The 22257-nt window shown below is 40.7% G+C and overlaps 1 protein-coding gene across 4 annotated transcripts in view; it reads right to left on the reverse strand.

Moving 5' to 3' along the window:
* Positions 1-22257, reverse strand: part of LOC140713797 (ubiquitin thioesterase otulin-like) — a 57898-nt gene that overhangs the window by 35327 nt on the left and 314 nt on the right. Inside the window, exons 1-6 of one of the 4 annotated variants that reach the window (XM_073024333.1) lie at positions 16453-17171; positions 12256-12691; positions 9182-9337; positions 6347-6550; positions 4809-5051; positions 2905-2984 (exon numbers count right to left, since the gene is read on the reverse strand). In XM_073024333.1, coding sequence (XP_072880434.1) covers positions 2905-2984; positions 4809-5051; positions 6347-6550; positions 9182-9337; positions 12256-12485 — 913 coding nt within the window. In that variant the 5' untranslated portion in view covers positions 12486-12691; positions 16453-17171. Of the gene's footprint in view, positions 1-2904; positions 2985-4808; positions 5052-6346; positions 6551-9181; positions 9338-12255; positions 12692-16382; positions 17172-22257 lie in introns of those variants that run through there. The other 3 variants (XM_073024330.1, XM_073024331.1, XM_073024332.1) reach the window with 3 other exon arrangements.

Here is a 22257-nt window from a genome sequence, read left to right on the forward strand (position 1 = left end):
GCCTTTATTACAAAGGGAATTGAGTACAAGAGCAAGGAAATCCTCTTGCATTTGTACAGAGCCCTGGTGAGACCACACCTGGAGTATTGTGTACAGTTTTGGTCTCCAGGGTTAAGGAAGGACATCCTGGCTGTAGAGGAAGTACAGCGTAGATTCACAAGGTTAATTCCTGGGATGTCAGGACTGTCTTACGCAGAGAGGTTAGAGAGACTGGGCTTGTACACGCTGGAATTAAGGAGATTGAGAGGGGATCTGATTGAAACATGTAAGATTATTAAGGGATTGGACAAGATAGAGGCAGGAAATATGTTCCAGATGCTGGGAGAGTCCAGTACCAGAGGGCATGGTTTGAGAATAAGGGGTAGGTCATTTAGGACAGAGTTAAGGAAAAACTTCTTCTCCCAGAGAGTTGTGGGGGTCTGGAATGCACTGCCTCGGAAGGTAATGGAGGCCAATTCTCTGGATGCTTTCAAGAAGGAGCTAGATAGGTATCTTATGGATAGGGGAATCAAAGGATATGGGGACAAGGCAGGAACCGGGTATTGATAGTAGATGATCAGCCATGATCTCAAAATGGCGGTGCAGGCTTGAAGGGCCGAATGGTCTACTTCTGCACCTATTGTCTATTGTCAATGTATAAAAGTATGCAGACATGGTCTAGAGACTCTGTTGTTGTTCAGACCAAACATCAGAATGGGGAAGAATGTGATCCAAGTGACTTTGACCGCGGAATAATTGTATCTTCAGTATCTCAGAAACTGCTGACCTCCTAGGATTTTCGCATACAACAGTCTCTGGTGTTTACAAAGAATGGCACGATACACAAGACATCCAGTGAGCAGCAGTTCTGTGGGTGAAGATGCCTTGTTAATGGAAGAGGTCAGAGGAGAAATGCAGATTGATTCCCGCTGACAGTAACTCAAATAACCACGTGTTACAACAGTGTTGTGCAGAAGAGCATCTCTGAACACACATGTCAAATCTTGAAGCGGATAGGCTACAGCAGCGTGAACAATCTGGTACCAACAATCATTCCGCGGTCAAAGTCAATTAGACCACAAACGTACCTCCTGTACCTAATGAAGTAGCCACTGAGTGCAAGCTTCACTTAGTCACCAATGGTTTGCCTAACATATTCCGCTGGACTCCACAAGAAACAGTTAATTCAGATGCTTGTTACAGTTTAGTGCAAACATACACAAAAGAGCCCAAGTCCAGGGATGTAGTGGCATAAATGTCTGCCCTTGCCATCAGGGCAACATTAGACTGTCATGGCATGAAGGCACCGTGGTAAAATTACAGACAAGGTGAAATAAGCAGTTAGCTCCCGTTAAGCAGAGCTGTACGTAGCAGAGACAATGATGGACAATCCTTGCTCCTCGGGGAGAGCACTGTAGAAGCTCCTCAAGCTAGTCTCCTACTTGGTGACCAGAATGCCTCAGCACAAACTGGTGGAAACCATCCACCCACAGCATAACGATCCAACTTACTACCATGAAATCTCCACAGTACCCTTCAGCTGAACCAATTAGCTTCTTCAGCACTGCTGACAGAACTGGGCATACTGATTACAACGCTCAGTTTGGTTTGCAATTCCTTAAAATACCACACAAGTCCAAACCTAAATGACACAGATTGGACTTGAAAATAGTTTGACAAGTGGCCAGTAACATAAATGGCACATGTCAGTCAATCATTATTGCCAACTACTAATCCTTGGAATTTTAGATTCACCATTATCAATCATTACTGACCAGGAACTTAACTAGACATCTGCAGTGGTTATCACAGCAAGAGACCGAGTGACCTATCAAAAACATTAAGAATTCCAAAAAGTTTTCAACCATCTACAGAAATCAAGGCTGTGATGGAAATCAAGGGATTGCTTGTGTTGGGAGTTCAACTCATTCAGCGGATTGGAGAATATTCCATCACAGTATACACTGACATACTTCTCCGTTGACTGCCGTGCGAATTATCTACAAAATGCATTGAAGAAGCTTGACCGGCTTTTTCCAATAGCAGCTTCTTTACTTCCAACCACATTAAACCACAGTCCTGAACTGGAAATCACTGTTCTTTCTTTCCAGTCTAAATCATCGTAAACCCAATCCAGCAGCACTGTGAAGGTACTTTCAGCATACATATTTGTATGATCCAAAATGAAAGAAATTAACTTTCAGATTCAGGTTCATTTATTTATCACATGTACAATGAAAACATACAGGGAAATGTATCATCTGTATTAATGAGCAGCACAACCCTAAGACTGTGCTAGAATCAGCCTAGAAGTGCACCAGACATTCTGGCGCCAACACAGTATACCCACTATGCTCGGCAGAAGAACACAGAACAGGACAAAGCAGAATGCAACAAACAACAAAACAGCTAAACAAGCCCCTTTCCTCCCTTCCACCCACACAGTCCTCTGGACATGCAGTGAACTCACAGACAATGAGCCTCCAACTTCTCCATTGAACTTCAGACTCACAGACCCTGGGTTTTGACTTCCAGCTTCGATCTTCACTATCAACCCCAGGACAAGCTGATGACGTGATTGCAAACTCCAGCCTCGCTCATGAACATCCAACAGAGTAAGCTGCACCCCAAACTGGCATGAATTATTGGCAGGCACATTGCTACCTTACTGCACTTTTCATACCATGGAAGAGTTTCCACATCAATAGAAACACTAAAATTCAACTATTTGTGTGGGTGCTTCTGTGTCCAGTGAAGTTATCATACTTTTCTTCCTTAGCAACCTTTGTACTTTATACTGAGCTTACCTACAAAAATTCTGAGTGATGACTTTTAATTCTTGCTCAATTAATTGGAACAAAAAAGTCTGCATCAAATATTTAAAAAATGTGGGGGAAGGCAGTTGGCAGCAAGAAAACAGATTACCTGCAAACTGGTTTTCATCAAGTAGCTTCTGAGATTTATCTTTCTCTATTTCATCTTCATCACGGTAAAGGTCTTCATCTCTACAAGATCAAAAAAAAATTCTTCCATATTCAGTGCCATTTTAAGTATACAGCTGAAAGATACATTAATCAGCTATATCATTTTCTTGATCCCTCCTCCCCAAATCCACTGATTTAGACTACTTGGCAGAATTAGACTACTTGGCCCATCAAGTCTGCTCCGCCATTCAAACATAGCTGATTCTTTTTTCTATCTCCTCCTCAACCCCAGTTCCTGGCCTTCTCCCCATAACCTTTGATGCCATGTCCAATCAAGAACCTATCAACCTCTGCCTTAAATATACCCAATGACCTGGCCTCCACAGCTGCACATGGCAACAAATTCCACCGATTCACCACCCCCGGCTAAAGAAATTTCTCCACAGCTCTGTTTTAAATGGACAGATTATCAAACCTGAGGCTGAGCCCTCTTGTCCTAGACTCCCTCACCATGGGAAACATCCTTTCCACATCTACTCTGTCTGGGCCTTTCAATATTGAAAAGGTTTCAATGAGATTCACCCCCCCCCCCCACCATCCATCTAAATTCCAGTGAGTACAGTCCCAGAGCCATCAAAGTTCCTTACACAATAACTCACTCATTCCCAAAATCATCCTTGTGCACCTTCTCTGAACGCTCTCCAATGCCAGCACACCTTTCCTTAGATGAGGAGTTCAAAGCTGTTCACAATACTCAAGGCGAGGCCTTACCAGAAAGCCTCAGTATTGCATCCCTGCTCTTGAATTCTGAACCTCTTGAAATGAATGCTATCTTTGCACTTGCCTTCCTCATCACTGATTCAACCTGCAAGTTAACCTTTGGGAGTCCTTGTGTGAACAGCCCAAGTCCCTTTGCATTTCTGATTTTTGGATTTTCAAGCCATTTAGAAAATAGTCTGCACATTTATTTCTGCTATCAAAGTGCATGACCACGCATTTTCCATCATTGCAATTCACTTGCAACTTTCTTGCCCATTCTCCTAATCTGTCTAAGTCCTTCTGCAGCCTTCCTGTTTCCTCAACACTACTTGCCCTCCACCAATCTTCATATCATCTGCAAACTTGACAACAAAGCCATCTATTTCATCATCTAAATCATGGATATACAGCATAAAAAGAAACGGTTGCAACACCAACCCCTGTGGAACACCACTACTCAAGGATCCTTTTATTCCCATTCACTGCTTCCTACCAATTAGCCAGTGCTCTAAAAGCATGTTAGTAACTGTCCTGGGCTCTTAACTTGGTAAGCAGCCTCATGGGTGGCACCTTGTCAAAGGCCTTATTTACTGTGAATGCCCATAAGAAAATGAATCTCAGGGTTGTATATGGTGACATATGTACTCTGATAATAAATTTACTTTGAACAAACACCACAAGAATGCAAGCTGGAGTTGGTTGGGTAGCAAGTAAGGACAGATCACTTACTTTTACTCAAGTGAACACTGTAACAGGGTTTCACTGTAACTAAAAAGTATTTCAAGGAATTAAATACATCATCCATGTGGGAAAGTAAGTGGATGTCAGGAACCATTCCACTGCACAGCAAATCGAAGAAAAAAAATAGGTGAGGTTTAAGATCAACTGTGAACATGATGAAAGAATAAAGTGACAATTTCCTCTTCCTCTCCTAGCTGCACAAACAGCCTCGTTGCCGATTTATTTTCATATGGAAATTAAACTTTTAAAAAATTATCCTCAAGATAGTGTTCAAGATGTAACTATATGTTCTACCATACAAGAGGATATTCAATGAATTCCACACTGTGCTATTCAAAAAGTTTAACTCAGTTTTCTGATTTGCACCCTGGCAAATGCTGAAGTAAAATGCAAGTTGCAACATACTCATCATTTCCTTCCTGACTGCAGCTCATATGCGATCCATTGTTGAAGACGTTATCTCGCTGTTCTGATGAGCCAGGTTCTTTAAGAAGAGCTTCCTGACTTATACTGACAAGTCCTTCACTTTTTAGGTAGTTTCTTTTCCCTTCGGTTGAACAGTCCAACTCTTTACTTTCCAAAGTTCTGGCTCTGCCTTCATCCCCAGGCAGTGTTGCCTGGGTCTGATCGAGGTCGTCTTGATGATCACTGTTAACACAAAGGCCAGCAAAACATTACAATATATCAAAACCATGCAACAACAACACTCTTTATTTCTGTCTGGCTTGCAGTTGTGATTCAGGTTCTTGATTCAAACTCAATACACAAATTATATACTCATACCACTAGGTCTTAATCAGCTAATCACATAACAGAAACTCAATGCATAAAAGCATGCGGACACGGTCAAGAGCTTCAGTTGCTGTTTGGAATGGGGAAGCAATGTGACGCAAATGGCTTTGACCATGAATGATTGTTGGTGCCAGATCAGGGGGGTGGGGGCGGTTAAAGAATCTTAGAAACTGTGGATCTCCTGGGATTTTCATGCACAACAGTCTCTAGAGTTTAGAGAATGGTGCGAGAGAGAGAAAAAAAACATCCAATGGGCAGCAGATCTGTGGGGGAAAACGTTTTGTTAGTAAAGAGCTAAAAGGAGAATGACCAAGCTGGTTCAAGCCGATGGGAAGGTAACAGTAACTCAAATAACCATGCGTTACAACAGTGGCGTGCAGAAGAGCATCACCGATGCACAACGCGTCAAACCTCAAGATGGATGGGCTACAGCAGCAGAAGACCAAACCGGGTTCCAGGGCTGTAACTAATAGTGTGGTCCCCAAGTGTATAATTCATTAAATAGCGCAGGATTTTCCCCACTAAAGTATGACCATTTCATTTAAAATGATGGTTTTCAAATCAACAGACCCGACGCAAAGCAAAAGTAGCATGAGCCAATAAACCCAAGTTTCTACAACCAAGCAAAAAGGACAACCTGAATAATCTAGAGGAAAAAAAATACAGAGGTAGTAATATTAAATCTTACTCAGCAGACTAAATATCAGAGAATGAGATTCTAATGGACTTTATATGCCTTAAGTCCGTCCGAGGTTCAAAAATAGTGTCTCTAATGCACAGGTACTCTTCCAACACAGTATGTTGTGAACACTCACTGGAGAAGGAATTAGCAAATGCACACCCAGCTTCCGCCAGTGGGTAGTGTAAGGAGACCATGACAGCAATCAGAATGCAATGCTGACTTGATCCCTTGCTTGTTACTTTGAAGTGCCACGTTTCCACTCTCTGAACCCGTTGAGCAGAACACACATTGGATGGAATGAAGGACTTCCAGTTAGCACATCTGCCTCTTTGTATTTTATATTCTGATCGGAGAATAAAAGCAAACTCAGCCTGGGATCACTTCAAAGTGGTTTTGGAAAGCATACCAAATCTTCAAACAGAAAGGGAAATTAATTCTGCAGTCACAGAACTTGAACAAGAGAACCCACCTTTCACGTTGGGATAGTCTGGCTCTTTTTGTATGCCCTTCAGGACCTTCCAAATTACACAAGTTATTTCTCTCTGAAAATTCTGCTAATTGGTCCCTCTTGCATTCTTGTGACCCAGAATCCAACAGTTGGTTGCTTTCATAAGTTTGCACTGTTTTCTGCTTAACCTTGATCTCTTGTTCAGTTTTTTCAGATACATCACACCTGGGTTTTGGAAAAAAAACAGTTAGGATTACGTATGAGCAATACAAATACCCAATTACAGTCGACCCTCCTTATCCACGGGGGATCATTTCCGGGACCTCTCGCGGATACCAAAATTCGCGGATGCTCAAGTCCCTTATTCAACCTGTCTCAATGCAGTGGACCTTAGGACCCAGTGGAACCCCAGACCTTATTTAACCTGTCTCAGTGCGGTGGACATTAGGACCCGGCCGGCGGCAGAACTCTGAATCTGCAGTGTTACTCTTCGCGAAAATAATCAAGAACACAACTGAAAATAAAGTGGAAATAATAAAGCCATCGGAAAGAGGTGAAACGCCATCGGTCATTGGAAAAGCGTTAGGCTACGTCGGTCAACGATCGGAACAATTGTAAAGGATAAAGTGAGAACGGCTCTGCCCCGACGAAAGCTACAATTATTACTAAGCAACACAGTGGTTTAATTATTGGGCTTTGGGGTTTTGATCCACCACATCAACCTGGCATGGTGGAGTACGCACTCGGGAGCAGTCTGTCCCGCGTCCCGAGAACTTCCATTCCCGAGCCTGGCACTGAAAAATACTTCCTTAAAGTGTTTTATATGCATAGAAGGGTAAAATATATACTGCATACTAAGACAAATGTTTGACAAACTGACGCTAAATAATACCTACTGTACCTGTTCCGACTTACTTAGTGAGAGAACTTCCAATTTTTTTCGATCCCAATCCATGATAACCCACGCACATCCTCCCATATACTTTAAATCATCTCTAGATTACTTATAATACCTAATACAATGTAAATGCTATGTAAATAGTTGTTATACTGCATTGTTTAGGGAATAATTACAAGGAAAAAAGTCTGTACATGCTCGAACAACAAGTGCTGGAAGAGCACTTCCGGGTTTTCGCGATTGGTTGAATTCGCGCATGCGGAATTTGCGGATAAGGAGGGCTGACTGTAATACATATTTGCAGTGTGTGCTGCAGTTTGGCAACTTTTCTGTATGTGACTGCAAGGAACTGAAGAGAACTGTGGACACAGCTCAGCACATCTCAGAAACCAGCCTCCCCTCTATGGACTTTATCAATACATCTCTCTCTGTACTTCTCACTGCCTCAGTGAAGCAGTCAGCATCATGAAAGACCCCACCCATCTCAAATATTTTCTCTTCTCCCAACAGGCAGAAGAATTTAAAGAAAAGCCCAAAAGCACGTACCTGTTTTAAGAACAGCTTCTATGCTGCTGCAAGGAGACCATTTAATGGTTCCCTAGTACAAAAAGATGGGACTGTCGACCTCACAATCAACCTTATTATGATCTTGCACTTAATTGTTTACCCGCACCGCACTTTCTCTGTAGTTGTGACATTTCATTTTGCATTGTTATTGTTTCGTCTTGTTCAACCTCAATGCACTGTTTAATGCTTGGATCTGTATGAACAGTATACAGTAGGTTCTTCCACTGTATCTGGGTACATGTAACACTAATCAACCATTTCCAATACCAGTTTCATTAATGAATCAGATTAAGAACTTCCATTATTTTAAATCACTCTGCTATCCTTTCCTCATCATCAACTCACGTTTTACATCAAAAAAATTAAACCCCGAGTTGATCAATGTGTTGAATGACACCTTTCCACTCAAAGTTATTGTGAATATTGGGCATTTTTGGCCACTACCAGTGTCTCCTACTGAAAGGAAATTCCATAGTTCAGCTAATACAAGTTTTCTGGTTCATAATAAAGAATGATTTTTTACAATAATGTAAATGTTTAATAGATAAATTAATGCCGTAGCTAAATGCTTAATATATAACAATTGTTATTTCTGATGGATGTAAATTCCTTCTTAATATAGCAATTTACATCTACTGGAAATAACTATTATACATCTCTGTCCCTGAGAAAAATCAGTCACATTTCAAAGAGTTTATTTTCTCTCTATCTTGCTGTTTATAGGCACAATTGACTGACATTTTAAGACAATAAGATATAGGAGCAGAAATTGGCCTGCCATTCAGTCATGAGCTGATCTAATTCTTCCAGTCATCCCCGTTCCCCTGCCTTCTCCCCATACCCTTTGATACCCTGGCTAATCAAGGACCTATCTCTGCCTTAAATATACCCAATCACTTGGGCCTCCACAGCCGCTCGTGGCAACAAATTCCACAGAATTGCCACCCTCCAACTAAATTAATTTCTCTGCATCTCTGTTCCAAATGGATATCCTTCAATCCTGAAGTTGTGCACAGTTATATATGAAACATATATTTTCATATAATTTCATTATTTTACACTTCTGGGCATTCTGCACACTGGTTGTAGTTTAACTGTTAACTCAGACTCCAAGAAAGTTAATAAATGGGACTTACTTGTAAGCATTAGAGGAATAAAAATGATTAATTCAATTCACATTCAAATTAGAGTTTGGCATCTGAAGCCAAAAATGAAAATAAACAGTAAAATTTATTAGCAAGGAAGTGATTAAAACTTACTTAAATAAGCCCAAATCAGTAACAAATTCACACAATCATATGGTAAGTAATTCAGGTTGCATTCAATCATCTAAAAACTTTGTTTTCCAAGAACATGTAGGCCTGGAAAAAGGTGAATAGCATTTATTTTACCTTGTACTTTTCTCTGCATTTAAACCAGTTTTCAGATCTTCCATACTCATAACATCATTCAAAATAGGTACTGGTTTAAGCTCTGACTTGAGATTAGTATCCTGGACTTTGCTGGCAATTTCCTTAAAGTGACTTTCAACTCCAGCCTGCTGCACACTGAAAAAAAGCCATTAATAATAAAGCACTCAAAATACAGCCAAAGTAATTTTTGCTTTAAGTTGTGTACACTACATTCCTTTGGCTATTACTTCACAACTCTGTCCCTCCCAATAACGAAATGGATTTGATTGCTACTTTGCTCCCAATAATTCAACCCAAATAAAATGTCTTGGTCTAAATTCAATATTTCAATGTCTGACAATCTAGTAATACCAAAAGCAAATATGCATAGGAAAAAAAATACATTCCACCATTAAACAAGCCCCCACACTATCTGTGACTAAAATGCCAATCTTTCCTCCAACTCCCTTTTTATATCTAGTTTTTAAACATATTTATCAGGCTTAATTTTAAAAATTAAAGCAACTATCATTGACATTTTATCTGAATATGAAGCTTCAAAGTATGTATATGTCATGGTATACTACCGAGATACATTTTCTTACAGACATTCGAAGTAAACTGAAAGAAACACAATGGAATCAATGAAAAACTACACCTAATGACAAACAACCAGTATGTCTATCACCTGGCTGCCCCTATCACCTTCAAGCTTGTACTCCTTCCCTGACCCCAACCTTCTTAATCTTTTTCCAGTCCTTGCCTGACCTGCAGAGATCCCCCAACCTTTTGTGTGTGCTTGTATTTGTTAACCAATTTGGTTGTTTCTCCGCCCCCATAACTGCCAATTATATTTTAAAAGTTTATATACATCAGCTTTCTCCTCAAAGTCGCTTCCAATTTTATGCACTTCCAGTTAATCACCATTCAGAAAGTGCTAGTACTATTCATTTCCTAAACCAAAGTTGATGATCTCAAATTTGTCTTCCATTAAATCAATTTCCCTAAACACAAAGTACACTGCAGGTGCTGTGGTCAAATCAACAAGTACAAACAAGCTGGATGAACTCAGCAGGTCGGGCAGCATCCGTGACCCTTGCTCATTTTCAACGGATGCTGCCCGACCTGCTGAGTTCATCCAGCTTTTGTATGTGTTAATTCAATTTCCCTGTTTTGTCAATTTTCTTATTTAATAAAGCTGATCCCCTCTCTCTGGATGCCAGCACTTCATTCAGCTTCTTTAAGGAAGCCTTGATGTCCATTAAGGAAAATAACTTGAGCTGACGGCAGCATCTTCCTCTGTAGCTTATGCTTCCCAAGTCAACTCTCATATAGTGCATGAAGGCAATTCAGACCTACCAGCTCTTTGGGCAAAAAATGTGTTTGCAAGTCCATGCCAAAGCACAATGGCACCACTGAAACCGATTGGGCAAAACAACTAACAGGAGTAATGTTAACAGCTTGTATTTAATAATTCAATTTTAAGTGTGAACATCCCTCTGCCCATGTGTTAGTGCTTGGATTTGTGAATTTTAAAAATACTTCCTGGATTTTTTTGAATGATTTTGACAAGGATTCAACTTCAGTATCTTTTTTAAAAAAAATTAAAGTCAATAGTCAACTGGGATACAGATTTTTATTTCATCAAGTCATCCTTAAATATTTGACAAATCTGCAACATAGATTATTAATCAGATGCCACTATTCACAATTTGAGTAGCTGGCCATTATCCCTATTCTCTATTTCCCGTCACTCAAATGTCCTAGATATATCATTAAGTTGTCCTTATTAGTTTAAACTTTCTCCAACAGTTAGGCAAAAACTTTGCAAATGCCAACTTTTACCTGGGATGGGAGCTTCTGGTGCTGGGGTTCTTTTATTTACTGATGTTACTTTGCTTACAGTAATTTTAGCCCCTCAGTGGATTGGGGTGCTATTCTCTTCTAATGCAGTGATGCAATTGGTGCATCATTTTCTATTTTTTTAAAATTTGCAAAACACAGAAATCTTTCAGGGTTTCCTTTGACCCAATCACTTTCTCCCCTGACCTAAAAGTACAACTTGTATGAATTTCAGCATCACACCCACTTCATAATCCTTATCAAAATTCACCACCTGCTTTCTTCAAATGCTTCCCCATCACCATGACAACTGTTGACTGATGATTTTCCTCAAGAAATGCTGGCAATTTCAGAGGCAACTACTGTGTGTCGGTCAAAGACTCTCACATGAGAGTTCACTACTGGGCAACTCTCAAACTTCCAAATGCATCTCAAGTGCCAGCTTCCTACAACTGGTCACCCGAGCATCTTACCTCCATTAAAACTGGACGTGAGGTGGCTACCCTGCCACCAACTCCTGTCAGCTCCCTCTCAACATTCAAAACCCAACCTTTCATGATCATAAAGAAATGCAGCATGGAAACAGGACTTTCACCCACCAAACTACCCAGCTTTATATTTTTAAAAACTGCTAGAGGAACTCAGACGGTCAGGCTGCAACTTGCGAGGCAGAAGAACTGATGCAGTGTCTCGAACTCAAACACAGACCATCCTTTTGCCTCCACAGATGCTGTCTAAATTGCTGCATCTTCATTGTTTGGCTTTTGCTCCAGATTGCAGCACATACAGTCTCACGTCTTCGACTTTTACTAATCGTACTCAAACCCATTTTATTTTCCCCATCAATTCCCCCCCCACCCATTCTACCACACTCTAGCAGTTTACAGTGGCAAGTTAATCGATCCAGCTGCAAACTTCTCGGTGGGCATGAACTAAATGGGGTGAACGGCCTGTTTCCAGCTGAAGTACTCAATTGGCTCACGTCTTCGTGACGCGAAAGGAAACTGGAGCATCTAAAAGAAGCTCAGTCAGCCAAAGTAAGAACATTCAAACTCCACACAGACAGTTTGAAGTTAGGACTGAACCGGGGTCACTGTAGTGAGGACATTACTTCTGTGATGGTTTGTATTACAAAGCTAGGAAGGAGCACGTTAGATTAATTTAGCATGCAAACAATCCTGAAAGTGATGAAAACAGGGAAATCAGCAGAACTGAAAAGAAAGTAAACTTGCCTTTTTGCTGGGGCAGCATCAGTTTTACAAATCTTAGCACAGACAGCTCTGTTTTTTGGATCTGTCAAATCCTTATTGCCCACTGACTTTGGTGGAGGAATCATATGCTCCTTGTCATCACTTGTCCTGCATGAACTGGTTTTGGAGGAACACAGTAAAGACTCTTGTTCAGTTTCAGCTATTGGGTTCTGCTCTTTTTGGAAACTTGCTTGGCAACACTTATTGCCCATTTTACTCAATACTAAGGAAGTAATCCATTGCTATTCAGCAATCCTCTGTAGAAACAGCTGCCTTGTAATGTTCGTTCAGTGCAACGTTCTTGCCACCTCCAGCGGAGTGAAGGAGAATCAGATTCTTGAAATAAGTATTCACTCCTCTGCTTAAAAAGTTTTGATGCTCACCAAACATAGCAGTGTGGGCTTTTTTTGGGACAGAGCTGCAATAGAAAAGTATTGTTAAAAAATAAAAATGGCATTTGCATTCTATGTTTTTTTTATTTGAAGAGGACTTATCAATTTAATAGATTGTTGAGATTCTTCTGTTCTGTGCATTCATTCATTCATAACTAACGTTGCAAATACAAAATTTTCAGCATTTTTAAAACGTAACCAAAATTCAGAGAGCTAACATCAACTTTAATTTTTTTTATTATTATGTAGCTGGTATTATCTGGCAACCACCTTAACGATGGTTTAATATGATGCAACTGTCCAATTTATATTGATGTTTTCAATTTCATTCAACATACATAAACTTCACCCTGGTCCAATGCTGTATAATACAAAAGCTGATCAAGCAAATTAGTAGAAAGTTTGGAGCTCTTGCAGGAAACAAGATGCCAGTTGGTGATTTTTTTTGCTGTTTAATCTCTTCTGACCATCAGTTACCTCTTTTTTCTCCTTTTCTAACATCTTAAAAGCCATGTATCTTTAGGTTTACCCAATTCTAATAGAGTGTTATCAGCTTGACACTTTTAACTCTATTCCTCTCTCCAAGGTTGCTCCCTAACCTGCAGAGAACTTCCAACATCTAAAGTTGATCACCTTTTTGTCGAGGTGAAAGTTGTCATGCAAATTGAGCTGCAAGGGATTATTGCGGATGGTAACAAGAAAAGGTTAAACCAATCTTGTATTCATTAGCTCCCGAGTGTTTTAACAGTGTGGGTTAGCTGGAGGCACAATAACATGTGGTTTATAAGGAAGAATGAACCAAGAGGAGTTCAGTTAGGATGACAACTGATAGAGGAAGCAAGACTGAGAGAGTCAAGAATCCATTCTTCATTCAACCATGGGAACCAAGGGAGCATCTAGCACAAAACTGGGTGGATTCCCAAAGTCTGTCATCTAAAATCAGCCCCTAACATAAACTCCTGCTTCACATTATTATGTTAGGAATCTTCAAAAGAAGTAGCAGAAAATTTAAGAGGTGCAACCATGCAAAAAAAAATTTTAAACTACTTGAAATAGTTCTCTACTAAGACTGAGAGTGCTGCCAGATAAGAGCACTGCTTCATTTGACATTTAAAAGCATGACAGTGTTAAAATGTACAGAAAGGGTGGAAGATAAATTGACATTGATTGACCATCACCAGGCTGCTAATTCCTCAGTTATAACCAAGGAACTCAAAAGCTGAGCTGCCCCCAGCTTTGTATTAGTAATAAACATGCTAACTGCTATGCTACACTTTACTCGAGCAGTGTTCAATTCCCTTTGCTGTCTCCACCGAGTTTGCACGTTAAGACCACAAGGCACACAAGCAGAATTAAGTCACTTGGCACATTGAGTCTGCTCTGCCATTCCATCATGGTTGATTTATTACCCCTCTCAAGCCCACTCTCCTACTTTCTCCCCGTAAACTTTTGATGCCCTGACTGATCAAGAACCCATCAACCTGCACTTTAAATATACCCAATGAATTCCACAGATTCTCTACCCTCTGGCTAAAGAAATTCCTCCTCATCCTTGTTTTCCTGTAACCATATGAATTTCTTCCAGGTGCTCTGGTTTCCTCCCACATTCCAAACATGTAGAGGTCAGTAAGTTATGGGCTGTGTTGATGCTGGAAGCATGTTGCCCCAGCCCATCCTCTCACACCGTTAGAGACTGAGGCAACCAACACATTTCACTGTATGTTTTGATGTACATGTGACAAATAAAGTTAAACTTCAAAAGTTTTTTTGTTCAACAACTTAAGACCAGACACCAAATCCTCCAACACCCCACCAGACACAGACATCCAACATAAAACTGACCAGCTTGCCGTTTCCTGACATTTAAGCACTTAATATAAAGCTGCATCCTCCCCTCACATTCATGGGACCTAATTTTGTTAAATAATCTCATGTTACACATTAATGTAATCAAGTCCATATGCACCACATTCACTGACTTCACCTCAACTACTCTGGCAGTTATTGGTTCTAACCAATTTATCAAACATGAACTCACTTTTCCTGTTTGTTCTGTTGTATCAAATTATTCATCTTTATTTGCCCTGTCACCACTTCCCTTAATAACAAATTCTAGCTTTTTCACTACGACTGATGTCACATTAAATGGACCGTAATCGAGTCTTCCTCAATCCTTTCTCAAATAGTGGGGCTATAGATGATCATTCTAATCTGCAGGAACCATTTTGGAATGGCTCTGGAGGTTGAAGAGTGAGCCAACTTCCTTCATCGTCACCTCATTCAAGTCTGGAATAATTGAGATTAATAAACCTCCAATTTGGTTTTCCAATTAAAACTGAGTGTTATTGTCCATTCACTCTCTCTTCACTTTTCCAGCTGGATTCTCCAGTTTCCTTTCACAAAAGCTGACTTAAAAGAGAGGTTCCTGAGCCTGAAGACACACACTCTATGTTTTAGGAAAAGTTTCTTTTCTCCACTATCAGATCTCTAAATTGTCCATGAACACTCTCTCACTATTCTGCCTATTTTGTTCTCTTTATATTCTTATGGTAATTTGGTTTTTTTTAAATGTCTTGCACCGTACTGCTGCCATAAAGCAACAAATTCCTCCTTCCCTTTCCCCTATATTCCACTCTCCTCTCGGATCCCTTCACCTCCAACCCTTTACCTTTCCTACCCACCTGGCTTCACCTTTCACCTTCTAGCTATCCTCCTTCCCCTCCCCCACCTTTTTATTCCGTCCTCTTCCCCCTTCATTTAAGTCCTCATAGCAGTCCTGAAGTCCAGCGCTAAAGTCCGACTGTTTATTCATTTCCATTGATGCTGCCTAACCTTGTGAGTTCCTCCAGCATTTCTGTGCATTGCTTTTGATTACCAGCATCAGCGCAATTTCTTGTTTATAAAATTTAATGGCATTTTTTTTTGATAATAAACCTGGTTCTGTAAATTTATGTTTAACTTCTCTGTCACTTCCAAATTCTGTTTCTATAGGTGATCCACCTTACATCTTTTCCATTTGATATGTCTGATATAATTTTAAAAAATATTTTGGTTCCTTACTGGTTCATTCTTGCATTTTAACTTTTCACTTTCTTACCAATATTTTGCCACAACTTTCACCAAGCCACTTCAAACAGCTCATCTCCCTTCCTCCTAGTCAAGGGGCAGCCCCAGCTATCTACCCATGTTCAGGCCAACTTTCGTTTCTTCACTGGTATCGACTCGCCATTCTGTGTCACTTATTTACAAAGTGATCAATAGCTGTAGGAGTTATGACAATAAACGCGTGCAGAAATCATTTAACACAAACATCATCAAATCTTCCCAACAGTGCTGCTGCCAACTAGCTAACCACGATTTTCAATTTTAATCCTGGAAGTTAACGTTGCCTTGAATACTCAGTATCATAAACATGGATTTTAAATGTTCACCTGTTCCTAACTGCACCGACATTTTCAACACATTTCTATTCCAAGATTTCAGCAGAGAGCAGCCATCGTTAACTCTCTGCAACAGAAATGGAATGGCCGCGCTGATGCTAACTGACGATGCTGGAAACCGGAGCAAAACTAAACAAACTACTGGAGGAACTCTGTGGGTAAACGGGCTATCTAGGATTTCGACCGCGAACGTCGACGAACCCTTAAACTCCTTCTGCTAGACCCGCAGAATTAAGGTGGAAAAGCTGCAAAGCATTAAAGGCCTCTGCACACATACACTGACGCATTTCTGTTGGGCCAAACCACCATCACAATCACCAGACAGTTCCAATGAAGATAACATTTACTGCAGATGAACGTCCAGGCGATTCCACAGCAGACGGCGGCGTTTAACCCATCGACAAACGGTTAGCCCCGCAGGATATTTCGGTCCTCTCAGAATCCAGTCGGCATCCTCCGGCTCGTCAGTCTCCCAGTGCCGGCATCTGCTTGAGGTCGGCAACTCCAACGCGGCTGATCCACCCAGGACCCCACCTCCGGCTGCGGACGCTCCCCGCCGAAGCCGGACACCGAGCGGAGAGGAGTGCCGCAGGAGAGCGCTCGCAGCTCGGCCGAGAGTTCCTCCTCACCTGCTGGGCCGCTCGTACTGGCCCACACAAACAGGGAGGAAGCGAGCTTTTAGTTTCGCTTTCAATGCAGCGGACTGTCGTTGCACTTTGTTCTACATGCGCAGTAAGCCTATCTTACACGTCGTAGAGGACCAGCTATTACTTATTCAAATCATGTCTCGATTTTGTTCATTGGGAAAGTTCAACAATTTTTTTTCTCTCTGGGAGGGAAATCTTCCCAAAAACCACACCCCACCCTGTCATCGCAGTGATTGGACGCACACAACTGGCGAGGCTTGGATCTCATGATCTTCTGACAATGTAACGGGTTGTCCCCAGCACTCCGTTGTTGTTCAGAATTTCCCTCAGTTAATTTCTGGCGGTCCGAATGATCCCCCGGTTTCCCATGGGTTACGCTTCTCAGCCAGCAAATGTCACTGTAGGGGCTGGGGGGGAAACCGCTCCTGCTGTGGTGTTGAGGGTAAAGCGCAGGGGGAGTTCCTCTACGCAAAGCATCGGTCGGTACCTGAGAGATTAGTGCCGGGCGTTGCAACACCCCCTGGCTGCGAGAGGACGCTTTAGTAAACCGAAATCTGCTTCGTTGGTCGCAACGGGCTTCATTGGGCATGGGTGCGCGTATCTGACCGGACAGTTTCAGACGTCTACCGCTTAACTCACAGTTTGGAAGCTGTTGGTAGGTGCGCCCAGGTTACCCTGATACTTGGCCAGCTGAGGAAAAGATGATCAGAGCAAAGCTCTGTTAAAAGAGGAAAGGAAGCAAGATATTCGAACTCCCAAGATGGTTGCAGGAGTTCCCAACTTTTTTTTATGCCATGGACCAGGGTTGCCAGATTAAAAAATTAATTTAAAGCCAAACAATACTAGAAAAAAGCCAAACAAATTTCAATAGATTTTTCATAATCACATCACATGAAAAGCTCCAGATCCACGTCATGACTATCCTCTTCACAGGAATGAGTGGAACACAGCATGAACCTTGTCCGATGTGAAGTTTTTTTTAAGCATTTCTGGAGGTGGAGTGAAGTCTTTTCAACATTTGCCTGAAAGCAATAATTCTGCCCTGATTCTTACATTAGCATCAAGAAGATTCAGCTGCATTCTGTTTCTTGCCTTTGTTTTAATGGAGGATACAAGAGAAAATATCCTGTCAACTACAGCATTGTTGACAGGGATTATTAGGCAAGTAAGGGCAAATGTGGCGACCTCTTTAAATGCCTCATGGTGAAGTACACCAATCCAAAACTGTTCAGCGTCTGTAGAGAGCCCATCTTTCTTAAATGGGGCTTCTTTCCAGTGGACAAAAAGCATTTTTCTGTATTGTTCTTCAATAATGCTGACGTTGTTTCCTGCAAGGTGTATAAAGGGTAACTCGGAACACATGGGCCTTGAGTCTTGATTTATAATCATCGCAGGGCTCAATTTTGATAGACTTTCAAATGTATCTCTCGCTGACGGAAGTCTATGTGTAACTTGACTGAGAGCTTCTTCTAGCATAGACATACATCTTTCTTTTCGACATTTTTTTATTTCTAGATGGGCCTCAGCACTGTTGTTCTGCTGTAGGAATTTATTACATGCTGTTAAGAATTTGATACCAAAATCAACTTCATGAATTTTTTTTTCTGTCTTTTGGCATCATATGGTCTGTTCTGAAGACTCTTCTGGTGTAAAAATATTTGTTGGTACAATTCATGAGGATCAGCTTTGGTTTGCTGAAAAAGGCTGTTGAGTCTTTCAAATTCCTGCACAACAGGTGTTGTAAATTCAGACAAGTAGTTTTTGTAGTCTGACAACATTTCCTTTAGGAGTCTTGCTTTGAATTTAGTATCAAACTTTGATTGGGCTAGTTCAGCAGAAGTGAAATAAGGCTTTAGCTCTTCCCAGTTCATCAAAATATTAAACATACCCTTTCCAGGCACAAGCCACTGAGTAGATGAGGGGTTTTCAAAGGGGAGGGGGGCAGTTCGGGTAAGCTCAAATTCTGTAGCTGTGTTCATCACTCTAAACAATTCTTTGTATGCTTCTTGTCTTAAGTCACTATGGCAAAACCAATTGGGTATTTCTGACAGCAAAAATCCAATATTTGATGGTCGCTCGGATACTGCATATTGAATGCGCAGTGCCAGCGAATGACAGATACATCTGAGTTGCACACAGAAAGGAGACACGTCTTTTAGTCTAGACCAGACACAGTTGTTGCAACCAACCATGTCTGATGCACCATCGGATGCAAAACCAATGCAATTTGCAAGACTCTGGCCACATCTTTTGAGTTCCTCGTCAATCAAATTGAATATGCTTTCTCCTGTAGCCTCTTGCACCGGAATTAAACCTAGAAATCCAATTACAATTTCCTTTGTCCTATCACTTAAAAATCAAACTAAAATACACAAGTGTTTTTGTGTTGAAATGTCAGTAGATTCATCTATAATGATGGCATATTTCTTGTTTTTAAAGTCATCAATGAGATCAGTTTTCAGTGCAGGTGAAATGATGTTTTTGATTAAGCATGCACATTTAGTTTTATGTAACTTTATGTGCTCCAATGTACTATCACGCCGATTTCACTAAGGTGGTCAACTGTACGTATCGCACTATGGCAGGTCATGCTTACAGCAATTTGCAGATCTACTGCCTTAACTTTATCATTATCTTGCCTAAGAGTCTTTGTTACATTAAGTTGTGTCTGGCCTTTTGATGGAGTTCTCCACTTGTGTTTCTCCGATTTTTCATGATTTGAAAGGTTACTAATTCTTGGTAAAATGTTGCAGTGGCACAATTTACAATAAGCTGCCCCCGATCCATCAGCAGCCTTTTGGACCCATACAAATGTTTCTTCCCATTTGCTATTGTACTTACGATTGCCATCATAAGAAGCTTTCCATTTTGACGACACGGCCATGGGTGTTGATAATAAGTGATTTATAAAAACAGCCGAAGGCATCACAGGTTCACCACAGAACGTTATTACGTATAGAAAGTACACTTCACGTCGATTTGTATGATTATAAATCACATCCAAACGCTTCGGAGGTCCAAGACAAACTGTGGACCCCACCCTGCCGGCAGCCATACGTGACCGACCGTATTGCCGATACTGACCAGACTTGCCGGTTTGGCACCTTCTTCCCCCCGACTCAGCTGGCAGCAGAAATATTGTCAAATGTAACTGATCAGAAAACGTTTTACTTAAAGGAAAATGTTTTAGAAAAAGGATGGTATATAATTACCGTGCAGATAATTTTAGCATGTGAAAAAGCCAGGAGAAAAGCCAAAAAGCCAAATGACTTTTCCGAAGCCAACCAAATTGGGAAAAAGGAAAATTTCTGGAATTTGGCTTACAGAAAGCCAATCTGGTAACCCTGCCATGGACCCCAGGTCGGGAACCCCTGAGAAGTGGCAGACTGGGGAAGAGTTTAGGAGATTGTGCAACTATCAGGTATTGCTGTGATTGGGGTAGGTTATCAATTACACTGGAAGACACTGCTGTGAAGACGAGATTATTCCAGGATAACCCAAAGGTAGTTGCTCTTAGGTATGCTCAGATATGCCTGATTGAAATGCCTCAGCACTGTTGTTCTGCTGTAGGAACTTATTACATGCTGTAATAATGGTTGTTACCCATGTGTCATTTCAAAAAAAAAAATCAGGTCCATAATATAGATTATCTTTCAGGTGGAAATGGCAATTTTCCACTTTGTGATAGGAGGCATATGATTTCTCTCCTCTTAGATGGAGTGGTGTATACTGATTTAAAAGTTTGTTGAATAAACTACACTAAAAAGAGAACATAGAACAGTAGAGCACCAGACAGGCCATTCAGCCATGATGTAGTGGTAATCATGATGCCAATTTATACTAAATATCCTCAACGATTCAGGAACAGCTTCTTCTGCTTCGCCATCTGATTCCTAAATGGACATTGAAGCCATGAACACTAACTCACTTTTTAAATATATATTTCTGTTTTTGTATGATTTTTAATCTATTCAATATACATGAACTGTAATTGATTTACTTATTTTTTTAATTTTTTCTTCTATATTTTGTATTGAGCTGCTGCTGTTATGTTAACAAATTTCACGACATATGCCAGTGATATTAAACCTGATTCTGATTCCTGTTTATCATCCATATCTCCCCATTCCTTTCATATTCATGTGTCTATCTAAAAGTCTCTTAAACTCCACTACATTGTCTGCTTCCAGTACTACCCCGGTAATCTATTCTAGATATCTACCACTCTGGTTTTTTTTAAAAAACCTTGTTCCTCAAATCACCTTTGAAGTTCTAACTTGAAATTGTGTCATCTGGTGTATGAATAATTCTACCCTGGGAAAGGATTCTGATTGTCTGCCCTATCTATACCTTTCATAGTTTTAAAAATCTCTATTGGGTCTTCCCTCAGACCCTGACCCTCAAGGGAGAATAGGCAACCTGAACTGCACACAATATACTATTTGGTATGACTGAAGTTTTATAGAGCTGTAGTTATGACTTACTGACTTTTATATTCAACATCCCAACCAATGAAAGCAAGTATATCATCTCTCTTCTTTATCCATTTGTGTAGCCACTTTCAATGAACTATGGACCTGGACCCCAAGATCCCTCTGTACCCCAATGCTGTTCAGGGGTCTACCATTAACTTTAAACTCTTCCTTTCATTTGACCTCCCAGAGTGCCACTTATCTGCACATATTTGTAACTGATTTATATCCAACTGTATTGTTTGATTGCGTTTTAAACCATATACAATTCTACCAATCTTGTGTCATACACAAACTTGCTAATCCACCCATCTACACTTACATCTAAATCATTGATGTATCTCTCAGAGAGCCCAGCACCGATCCTTGTGGAACAACAACCCTGGTTTCAGACTTCCAGCAAGAATAACAGTCTTCCTCCCTTTATCTATCTGTTTTGGGAAAGCCAGATCTGAATACAATCTTGCAATTTACCCTGGATCCCATGCATCTTTATCTTCTGAATAACCTACCAGGAGGGACATTATTAAGTGTCTTACTGAAGTCCATGTAGATAACATCCACTTCATTTCGCTCATCGGGGACTTTTGCGCCTCCTCAAGAAACTTGATCAAATCCGTAAGGCATAATCTGCCCTGCACAAAGCCATATTGATTGTCCCTAAACAAGCTACGCCTTTCCAAATGATGTAAATCCTATCCCACAGAATCCTCTCTTATAGTTTCCCTTCTACTGATGGGAGGCTTAATGGCCTATAATTACCTAGATTATCCTTATTTCCTTCCCTTAACAAAGGCACACCATTTATTATTCTCTACTCTGAATCCTTGCCTGTTGCTAGTGAGGACAGAAGGATCTTTATCTCAATTTTCTCTTTCAATATTCCAGGATATATGCTATCTGACAGCTTAATGCTCTTCAGTAGACCCAGCACTACATCCTGCTTAATCTCAAAATGTCGTAATCCATTAGTATGCCCCATCTGTCTTCACTATGCTATTTTGATTGCTGAAGAATTTGAATGATTGTCAAT

This window comes from Hemitrygon akajei, chromosome 20 (genome assembly GCF_048418815.1).
Source record: "Hemitrygon akajei chromosome 20, sHemAka1.3, whole genome shotgun sequence".
NCBI classification, from domain to species: Eukaryota; Metazoa; Chordata; class Chondrichthyes; order Myliobatiformes; family Dasyatidae; genus Hemitrygon; species Hemitrygon akajei.